Raw genomic sequence first — 11,326 nt, forward strand, 5'->3', positions numbered from 1 at the left:
TGTTTATATTTAGTCTACAAAATACAGCATTTCTAGCCTTATTCTATTTTAGACTTTCCTTGTCCTTTAATTTGCAACAGTCAATATACCTAATTTGTAAAATGTTTTAGGACCATGGGACAATAAAAATGTGGAAAATAATTATATATCCTAGCAGAAAGCTAGCTACAGTCATAGCCTAGCAAAGAAATGAGATTAATCTGATAGCATGGGAAACATGATAAGGCAAAAAGTCTTGGTAATGGATACAGTCAAGCATAGCAGTAGCAAGGCCAAATCCTAGATTATTTCATAGCTGGTACAAAGTTAATAAAATACATATTTAAGCTATATATCATTATAGTAATTGAGCTTTATGAACCACAATCACAATCAGTAATGCAGCAGCTGGGGGTGTGTTCTGCTTTGTGTATGTCTACTGCTACTATACTCTCAATTCTTGAGCAAATTTAGCATTATTTTGCCATGAAAATGTTATGTCCATCATATCACTCTAGGTTTGCCCATGAAAAACAACATTGCCGGTCTTCGACAGTCTTCAAGTCAAAATGGTACCAACTTCCAAGGTTGCATTAGAAACCTATACATTAATAATGAACTACAGGACTTCAGAAAACTAAACTTACAACCTGGAGTTCTTCCCGGCTGTGAACCATGCCATAAAAATGTCTGCGTCCATGGCACATGCCTGGCTACAAGCCAAGCCGGCTTCACTTGCGAATGTGAAGGAGGATGGACAGGGCAACTCTGCGATATCCAGTCCAATGATCCCTGTCTGGGAAACAAGTATGTTTTTGTTTTTTTTAAATCAGTATCCATTGGTTTATTGTGCTGTCTGTCATTAATAATAATGGATTTATATTTAAAAGCCATAAATCTGATACTTACAGCATAATATGTAAAAAAAATAGTTCAAATATATTTTTCTATCTTGTAGGTGTGTACATGGCACATGCCTCCCGATTAATTCATTCTCCTACAGTTGTAAATGCCTTCAAGATTTTGTGGGAGTTCTCTGTGATGAAGCTGAAGATCAACCCAATCCCTGCCAGTCCATTAAATGTAAACATGGAAAGTGCAGGCTTTCAGGCTTAGGAAAAGCATACTGTGAATGCTCCAGTGGTTATACTGGAGACAACTGTGATAAAGGTAAATAATTCATTCAGGCACTAAAATATTGATTCCATTTGTTTTTAAATGACACGATCTTGCTTTTATTGGAGACTTCTAGTAGTCCAAAAACAACTATAAGATCTGTCAAAGCTCATGCTAAATATATAGTCATATTTTGAAGGCAGGTAGGTCTATGCTGTGCTTGCAATTGAAGGGAACATATTTATTACAAGTCAACTTTTTCTGGTTGGGCTTTTTGCTGCAAAGAATTTCAAAAAGAGTAGTGGAAATAAAAAGATTGGCTTTTTTTGGGATTTATTATGTGACAAAAGTGTAGCAAATTCAAAAATACTCCAGTTGGTTTCGATACTGTTTTGTGTGCGATAATCATAAAAAGTTGTCATTTTCGCACATCAAATGAAAAAAAACCACAATTGGAATTGCCACATGATTTTTTTCACAACTTTTCCCGCACACTCTTTTTTTCGTTCAGATTTTTTAGTTGATTAAGGGTATTTGTGGTTGGGAGTTTGGTTGAATTGTTTTTAATAAAAATGAGAAAAAAGTGAGTTTTAATAAAAACCCACCTTAATATTGGGTTCCATTTGCTGAAATTTAAGTAATAGAAGAGACACAAGGGCTAATTTTTAAGGTATAAAACCCCGAATGCAACATTCCTTTTCATATTTAAAGCGAGCAACAAATTTGAAAAAGTTGCATGATTTGAATCGATTTGACTTTTCCCGCACATGTTTTTTCTTGCTTTTTTCATAATTTAGTAAATTAAGAGCATTTATGGCAGGGACTTTGGCTGTTCTTTTAAATAAAAATGAGAAATCATGTGCTTTAATAAATAAATTAAAAAAATAAATGTAAATGAGAGCAACCACAGGGTGGAACAATGACATGAACCTATTTTCCCTTTAATTGTGTGTAATTTAACTGGTTCAATATTGAGCACCTGTACGAATACAAAAATGACTGCAGTACTAAATGAGTTGCAAGTAGACAGATATGCCTTGTGTTTGGTATTATAATAGAAGCCTATCAATTATAAATGAGCCCAACAGTGTACTCTGTCTGCAGTCAAAACTCCTGTCTCCATAAGAAACTGAGGGATGGCCTATTCGTGCTCCATGACTGTTTTTATACCGAAGAAGTTATAAAGGAAATTGCCTTGTTATACAAATTGAGGCTGAGAAGTTTTAATTTACTTTGAAGCAATGATGATGTATTGGATAATATCAGTGGCAGAACTGCCGGGGGAGCAGGGGGTGAGATTGGGCCAGGGCCCGCACCCCCTCAGGGCCCCCCGGCAACTCGCGCACTGGCGATTTCCGCCTGCAGCGGGCGATTTCTGGCCAGATAATCTATGTGTGCAGGGGGGCGGGGGGCCCGGCTGCACGTCCCGCACCAGGGCTCGCCCCCTCCAGTTACGTTACTGGATAATATTTGGCCATTTGTCTGCAGTTTTAGAATTCCTTTCAGGGCATTGCCTTCAGGGTATTTCAACTCCACAAGAAAATATTTTCCATATTTATGAAATGACAGCAACTTTACATGGAAATACAATTATTTGGTAATAAAACTGACTCATGATACACAATAAGGGAAATATGAGTTAAAATAAACTGCATACTTCAACTTGATATGGCATTTATGTATTCCATGTGTGTGAGTATAGGTTATTTTTATTCCTAATGTTGCATAACAATATGCTAAACAACGGATTGACATATCCATCATTTCTGTGCATACTGCACCATTATTTTGCAATCATGAAACACAACTTGTGTATGGAATGCCGATGGAATATTGGTTAAAATGTAGTAGACTAAAAAAAGGGAACAAAGTGAGTCAAACTTTTGTTAAAATATGCACCCCATTGTTCACCTCTTTTTATTCATATTTTCAAAATAACTTACCAGTTTCTTTTCACCTGATATGTTCTGGCTATTCTATACCTGTATCAATTTTCTATTTTTCCCAACTAGGGAAGCCATTGATTCTACTCTTAGCTTTATCACAAACTTTGCTTTTCACCCTTCAGCTTTCACTGACTTAACCCAACGAAATCCACAGGTGAGATGGTCACTATCTCTGGATTCTTTTTTCTTCTGTCCTGATGTCTCATCCCCCCTCACTTTGGTGTCTTCCTTTGATTTTACTTCGGCTTCATTAATTGGATTTTAATATCACTGTGGCTGCACAATTGGAAACATGATTTCGTTAGGGAGTACAGATGATTTATTTTGGATTTTTAAAGGAGTAATTTATGAAGCTAATGGAATGTTAAGGAAAGTATAGAACAAGAATTCTAATAAATAAAACTGCATGATCTCTGAAACAGTTGCATTGCAATAAACAGAACCAGCTGTTCATATTATGAAACTGGGTTGCCTTCAGTATTTGAAAAAGAAATATACAATTTTGTTGTCACTGCAATAATGACATAAGTCTAAAACTTAAAGGGCATGTAAAGTCTAAAATAGAATAAGGCTAGAAATGCTGTATTTTGTATACTAAATATAAACATGAACTTACTGCACCACAAGCCTAATCAAACAAATAATTTATGCTTTCAAAGTTGGCCACAGGGGGTCACCATCTTGTAACTTTGTTATACATCTTTGCAAGACTAAGACTGTGCACATGCTCAGTGTGGTCTGGGCTGCTTAGGGATCGTCATAAACAAAGCTGCTTGAGTTCTGCATGGCTGGGAAGTAAGGCGGGGGCTCCTCCTGCTGTTCATAAGTATGATTGTTTCCCTGCTCAGCAGTTAGGGACCATCTGACAATTCCTATCCACAGCAGTAAATGAAGGGAGAATTTTACTGCATACAGTCAGGTTTCTTATAAAAACGGAACACATTTTTTAATTAAAGTATATTGGAGATAGGTTTCTTTTTCATTAAAGAAAGTAAAAATGGGATTTTATTTTTTTGCCTTTACATGCCCTTTAATATGAATTTTTCTGAAATTTGCAAAATCCTGAAGACTTCCCATGAAAATTAGCATGGTTGATTGTCAGGAAATACGGTAGTTTAATAAGTTTACACATTTATCAATGTAGGTCAATCTGTTAATTCATTAGAATGAGTTCAACTGCTTTGAGCAACACAATTTTGCTCAAGGTGTTAACGCTCAGCTGCAGCATGGAGCTCAAATCCACCTCTGAATTGTTACTCCATAATGGAATTATAAGCAAGGAATAACAATTGGACAAATATGTGCACAGTTGAAAAAAAAAACACATTCCAATTAAAAAAAAAGTTAAATATGAAACACCATTGAGTAATTATTCAAAATTCTAATTTGTAAACGTTTCCATTTTTTTAATACAGTTTATTTATTAAAGTCTGAATGCCAAAAAAACATAAAATTGAAGGATTTTTTATACTATAAAATCTTATTTTTTAGTGAAAAAAAAACCTTGAATTTTTTGGAATTTACTAAATCCCTAGGGTGTTAAAAGTCCAAAAAAAGTACTCTAACTCAGACCTGCTAAGTTCATGTAAAAGTCAATGTAAAATGTCCCGAAGCTATCCTGATCCGAGCTGGGTTTCGTGCAATAATCTGATGATTTTCAGGCAAAAATCTAAAAAAATCAAAGTTTTTGGGTGGAAAACACGAAAAACGTGTACGATTCTATTTTTAAAGGATTTCTTCAAGTTTTTTCGTTCACAGGAAATTTTCTGAAAAATATATTGATAAGTAAGGGGGAAAAACACATTGGTCATAGTTTTTAGAAAATTGATAAATAACCCCCTAATACTCTCTAAACTCGAATGCACTTTTATTATTAAAAGATTTGAATATGGAAAACTTGATTGTGAAAAAACATGGAAAAACTCGAATGCTGTGAAAAATCGAGTGAAAAACTAAAATTGAAAAAACAGCTTGAATTTTACCTAGGTCAACTGATATTGGCTTCTGCATAAGCCCGCCAGCTTTTAGATGACTTTTAGATGGCTTTTTGCCATTAATAAATCTCAAACATTTAAGTTTCAGAAGTTACGAGTAATTCGAATTTGTGAGTTTCAGCACAAAAAAACTAATTGTTAAAAGGCCTGATTATTAATTGTTAAAAAAATATTGTAGATTTGCTTCAACAGTATCATAAACCCTATCATATAAATAAAGTGAGCCCTGTGTATTATACTGTATATAAAGCATATACATTTTCTATTTTGTCAGAAATCTCTTGCCGAGGGGAACGGATCAGAGATTACTACCAAAGGCAGCAAGGTTATGCTGCTTGCCAGACGACCGAGAAGGTATCGAGACTAGAATGCAAAGGAGGATGCTCAAATGGTCAGTGCTGTGGACCACTGAGGAGCAAAAGGCGGAAATATGCTTTTGAATGCACAGATGGTTCATCCTTTGTGGACGAAGTTGAGAAAATCATAAAGTGTGGTTGTACAAAGTGCCCCTCCTAAACATGTAAACACCACAATTCTTTTGAAAATGTTGTATACCTATTGGCCATGTTGGACTAATTAAAGTTTCATAGTCGAAATATTTGAATTATATTGTAAAATACAGAAAAATACTTATTTTTATTATGAGAGAGAATTTTTCTTGGTCTTAAAAAAAACTGAAAAAAGAAAATGGAAAAAAAAAAGAGAATGAGTTGCTGATGCCTGAACTTTGAATATGAGGAGCTGAAATAGGAACTAAAAAAATGTTCTATGGAGATTCAGCTTCATTGAGGGGTAATGCAATTTCTTTCAGAAACAGTCACATACTGAAGATACAATTAGAAATCATTTGGCCAGGACAATAAAAAAAAAAAAGGCTTGTGAAATTGGCCACTACATATCAACATTTCCAGTCCTATATTGGCACAGCATATTGGCGTACCACATATTGGAGTACCACACCAATGTGACAAAGGAAAAGCTGTGAACGACGAGGGATCAACATATTTTTATTCTTATATCTGATGACTGAGCGGTGTAGCCATTTGGAGAAACTGCAAGCATTCCAGTGAATCCAGAAAAGAATCAAGATTTGGACTTTCATTTACTTCCACTGTTTTCTGATATTGATTTCATTCATGTAAAACGATAGCACAAGCATCTGACACAAGTGTTCAGCAATCCCTTTACCAGTATTATTTTTGTTTTGTAAGATAATGTTAACTGGGTCATTAGAGAATAAAATGTTAGGTTTTTACCATTAGGAACAACTGTACACGTTTTCAAGCAGTATTCAGACCGAACAATTTGTATTTATTGTATCAACGTACAGCATCCTTAACACTTCTAGGTTCTCCCTTAAACCGTTTTTTTTTTTGGATGTTTTAATATATATATAAATATATTAATTTATAATGATCCTGATATTTTTCTATTTTGATAAAGAATACTCAAAGTCAGGATTTTTCTTTACATTTTATAATAGAACTAACATAAGTAAAATGTCTTAGGCTAATATGTGCCATCTGATGATCGTTCACTTGTGGTTGTAGAATTACGTTTTGCAGAGACCTGAAGAAGTCAACTGTACAAAAGACAAAAGTGTCTCTTCACACGGAAGCTCTGGAATCAAACATAATAGAATTTTATATTACATGAAATTTGAAATTGTGTACTGGAAAAGAAATTAGAATACAGAATTTTTTCAGATCAATATGACTATAAAGTTTATGTTTCTTTTAGAGCAGAATATGCAGACAAAAACTGTGATTTTTTTCCCCCCTTTAATAAAACTACTATAGTACCCTGTGGTCCTCATGTTAATATGTTGCTGCTAAACTCCAGTATACAATTGATTATGTTGGTAGTGGGCTCCTTTTCCTAGAAATAAAAATGATACCCAGGGCACTGTGTAAAAAAAAAATGAAGATTTTATGTTCAATATGTTTTGTGTATTTTATATATATATAAATATATATATATTTTTTTTTTTTACAAAAAAAAAAAAAAACAAGTTAGGTGTACATGTATAATGCCGTGTGCTTTGTCTTATTTGGACTGATATCAGTATTGCAACTGATGTTTGTAAATTAAACAGATATTACTTAATGTTTAGTACTTATTTGTCCCTTTGTGATTGAGCGACAGACAGGCATTAAATCGTCTCTGCATGTAGGATTGAACACATTGAAATTTTTGTGTAATATTGTATGAAATTTGTATAAAGCTAAGCTTACACTACTTGGATTACTGGGGGGGGGCATTTATGATTGTTCACTCTTTTTGGGCTTGAGCAATCACCAAGAAAACTAGGAGCGAATTTCCTTAATTGACTCTGATTTCACGCCAGAAAAGTTTGTCAATTTCGGCCATTTATATCGAACAGGCAGGGGCGCTGCTACCCTAAATAGACCCTGCTTCCTGCTCCCCCCAAGCCCCGCTGTTACCTTTGGTAAATGCCCCTAACTCTTTACTTACCTCTCTTTGCAGATTCATCTCATCGGAGCTCACCGGGGCCATCTTCTTCTCTTCGGTCTTCTTCAGGAAGTAAGTTCCGCTAATTTCCGTCAATTTCATCACATGCACAGTTGTCAAAAACCCAAACACTGCCCCAACTGTGCATGCACCGATACAGCACTTAATTCCCGAAGAAGACCGAAGAGAAGAAGATGGCACCTGTGAGCTCCGATGCGCTGACTCTGCAAAGAGAGGTAAGTAAAGATTTAGGGGCATTTACCGAAGGTAACAGCTTGGCTGGGGGGGAGCACGAAGGGGGGTCTATGTAGGGTAGAGTGTAGGGGTTTTTATAATTAAGGGTTTGATTCTCCTTTAAGAGCTGAATTTCTATTCTTAAAGCCGGAAGTATGTCCGAGAACAATTGTGCTCCCTGCACTAGCTTCACAGAGCCTCCAGGATGCCCCTGGAAAGGTGAGCATGGGGGGGTGGCTCTAAGACGGGGCGGGGAAAATTGCCCCCGCGAACAGGCTTTTCTTATGAAGAAAAACTGAAAACAAATTCACTCCCAAAAGTTAAAGCAATCATACATGAGACCCTCTATGTGATGTCAGCCTGCAAATCAATCTATTACTTCATATGTATGATGGAGGTACATTCTGCTACTTTCTAGAGATGAGTTGTTAGTTTGAGTGTGCCAATACAGGAACTGTATAGTTTTCTAGACCCCGTTAATAAATGGTTATTCTATTCAGGTAGAAAAAGAAAGGCCCTAATTCCCTACTATTAGCAACAGTGTCTGGGAAGTTTTGTTGTGCTTGCTTCTTCTGAATCTTCTCAGCCAATAATCAGATGCAAACCCTGGGCCATAGGAGGCCATAGGAGACTACTGGTCTTTGGGGATGAAATGCTTTGGTAATGTAACTCACCTATGTTACAGTTCTCTAAATATTTATGAATGTTGGTTAAGGACATTGGCACACAGGGTATTCTTGAATTTTCACACTCAGGTCAATAGGAAGCAATTTGCAGAGAACAAGTGTTCCATATGTTTCAACTAAAATGATAAATATAAAAATGAAAAAAGAGAGTGTATGTTCTGTGCATAATACAAATGCATAGTTGAAACAGAGCACAAAACAGCACAACCGAGCTAAACCATTGCACGATTTAGTACATTATTCACATAATAAATCATGATAGCTCTGTGCTGCTGCATTAGTTCTCCTATTTTATTGTACGAATTGTGAGGTGGCCGACTCTCAAGACCAAGCACTGAGGCTACTATATGGAGATCTTTTGGGTTTGCCATGGTATAAAACACTTCCATATTTATTTGTCTATTAAACAGAATTAAGAATGCCATACTTTTGCGTAGAACATGTCGCATCCATTAACTTACATAACCATTTAAAACTATTGAGCACAAAATGCAGTATTTATGCCTAAGCAAAGCCTATCCTGATTTGTTTCATATAAGGATTGTGACTTGGCAAATGATTAAAGCAACAGCCTTAGATGCTTTGCCATCTCTTTTAATGTGGATCGAATAAAGATATGTTTTCTCGGTACTTGGCAAGAAAAGGAAATGCTTTCGTTTTTTTCTAGTTTATTCAAAGGGAATGAAGATGAAGTGAAAATTCTTGTGTCTCTCTGATAAAAACTGACAATGTACAAATGTGGGGTCTGCTTCCTCTATAGCTATGCCACTGGTGTTATAGATGCAAAAAACCCTGCATTTTACATTCTACAAAAGAAAGAAAAACGTTACTCAAAATTTTATTGTGATATTTTTTTTGTTTGTTTTTTGTTAACAGTAGCTTTTCATAAACTTTAAATTAAATGAGCAAGCAAAACTGACCAGGGCCTTTCCATAAAAAGACACACAAGCTATATGTGTATATGCTGCAAAACACTGGTTTTAGGGCAAGGCAGATATAGGATATTGCTTGGGTTCTCAGTTTCAAGACCATTATCTTTAAAAAAGTCCTAGGTCAAGCTAATTTGCACTGTGAAATAACTGATACAAGTATGGGACCTTTTATCCAGAATGCTCGGGACCTGGGGTTTTCCGGATAACGGATCTTTCCGTAATTTGGGTCTTCATGCCTTAAGTCTACTAGAAATTCATTTAAACATTAAATAAGGCCAATAGGCTGGTTTTGCTTCCAATAAGGATTAATTATATCTTTGTTGGGATCAAGTACAAGCTACTGTTTTATTATTACAGAGAAAAAGGAAATCATTTTTAAAAATTTGGATTATTTGGATAAAATGGAGTCTATGGGAGACAACCATTCCGTAATTCTGAGCTTTCTGGATATCGGGTTTCCGGATAAGGGATCCTATACCTGTACTGATACTGTATTTTTAGTATTCAAGTTAGGGAAGGAACTGTAACATCAGCATCCTAATCACAAAAAGTGATGTTACTTAGACCCCCTGGTATTGCCATTGGTGTGTGATAAACTTTAGAACCCCTGTCCCATGGCTGTTGGGTACACCATACCACCCATTTATAACTGAAAAGCCCAAACATTTGCTCAATCATAATTTCCAAGGGTATGGGGCAATAAGGGAGCAGACAGATGTATCTACTTACCCTCAGTCAAATGGGGGGGGTACAAATATCAGGTTATATCTGGTTCCTTAAAGGATAACTGGTCCGGGGTTATACCAGTGAGCACCACGGATCGATCGTCTTCCGGCTTCCTCTTTCTTTGCGTGGCTGCACATTGTCAGTAGAACAAGAGGCCGAACTTTAACTAAAAATTCGGCTATTTCGTTCAACTGCTCATGCATTTGCCCCCGGAAATTTGAAGAAAGAAGAAGCAAGAAGAGGATCGCTCTGTGGTGCTCACTGGAATAACCCTGGGCCGATGCAGTTTTCTGCTGATAGGAGCACCAGCCCGGAGTTTCAGGTAAGTAAATACAATTACTTGGTGGTACCTAACATTTGGCACCCCCAAGTGCAAGGTGACTTTGCTTCTCCTTTAACAGTGAACGTTTCCATTCATTTCTATATGTACATATATGTTCAGCAATATGAAACTCTCCGTAACTCAGTGCCTCCGCCTTTATTGAGAGAACATGTTCCTGTTCTTTGATCACGTAGTCAACATAATGGCTGGTACTAAAGAAGGTTAAGCTTCCTAACAGAGTTGGTAATAGAAAGGCTTTACGCTTACAGACAGATTGAAAAGGTTAAATACTGTTAAACCTTGTAGAATAAATAACACATTGAGCTGTGCCTGTTTTATGTAACTTAACAGAAATATTTCTTTCTAAGGTGCCCAGATCCACAGTAGGATTAATATGGACTTTATTATGGACCAAACCCCTAAGGACTAGAGGCTATTGCTGAAGTAGGGTCTAACCTTGTGGTATTGTAACGATGATGCTGAACACTATGAAGCATCTGTGGATGTGATATTAACATGTTATGAACTTCTAAATGTATGTTTTTGAAGACGTCTAATGATCTTACTTAAGGCTGTAACCAAAACGATATTTTTATGTAATCATAGGCTGCAATTGTGTGCTAGGCCCTGTAATGGACAGGAGCAGACTTTTCTAAGGAATTGAATACCTCTGCTCTTCCCCTTAAATGGGCAGGTGAGCATTAATGAAAGTTTAAATATTTGGTGTTTATCTTGTTATTCTGTTGAATGCATTTTAGGCAGGATCCATGAAGATCTTAAAGGAGAAGGAAAGGCAAAACTTATGCACTATCTCCATCTAAAGTACTCACTTCGATAACCTTAATTGCTATATTTTCTTCTAACCAATCCAAAAAAATAATAAAGCATAAAATCATACTAAGGGGCCGATTCACTAAGG

General features: G+C 36.1%; 1 protein-coding gene across 7 annotated transcripts in view; it reads left to right on the forward strand.

Annotated features, from left to right (window-relative positions):
• The window catches only part of slit2.S (slit guidance ligand 2 S homeolog), a 217,231-nt gene extending 210,090 nt beyond the window's left edge, over positions 1-7,141 (forward strand). For 5 of the 7 annotated variants that reach the window (XM_041573434.1, XM_041573442.1, XM_041573452.1 and 2 more), the window contains 3 exons: positions 498-786; positions 938-1,149; positions 5,310-7,141. In XM_041573434.1, the coding sequence (XP_041429368.1) occupies positions 498-786; positions 938-1,149; positions 5,310-5,551 (743 nt within the window). In that variant the 3' untranslated portion in view covers positions 5,552-7,141. 7 annotated transcript variants of the gene reach the window in all.
• Positions 7,142-11,326: the final 4,185 nt, after the last annotated feature.

Source organism: Xenopus laevis, chromosome 1S, assembly GCF_017654675.1.
Source record: "Xenopus laevis strain J_2021 chromosome 1S, Xenopus_laevis_v10.1, whole genome shotgun sequence".
NCBI classification, from domain to species: Eukaryota; Metazoa; Chordata; class Amphibia; order Anura; family Pipidae; genus Xenopus; species Xenopus laevis.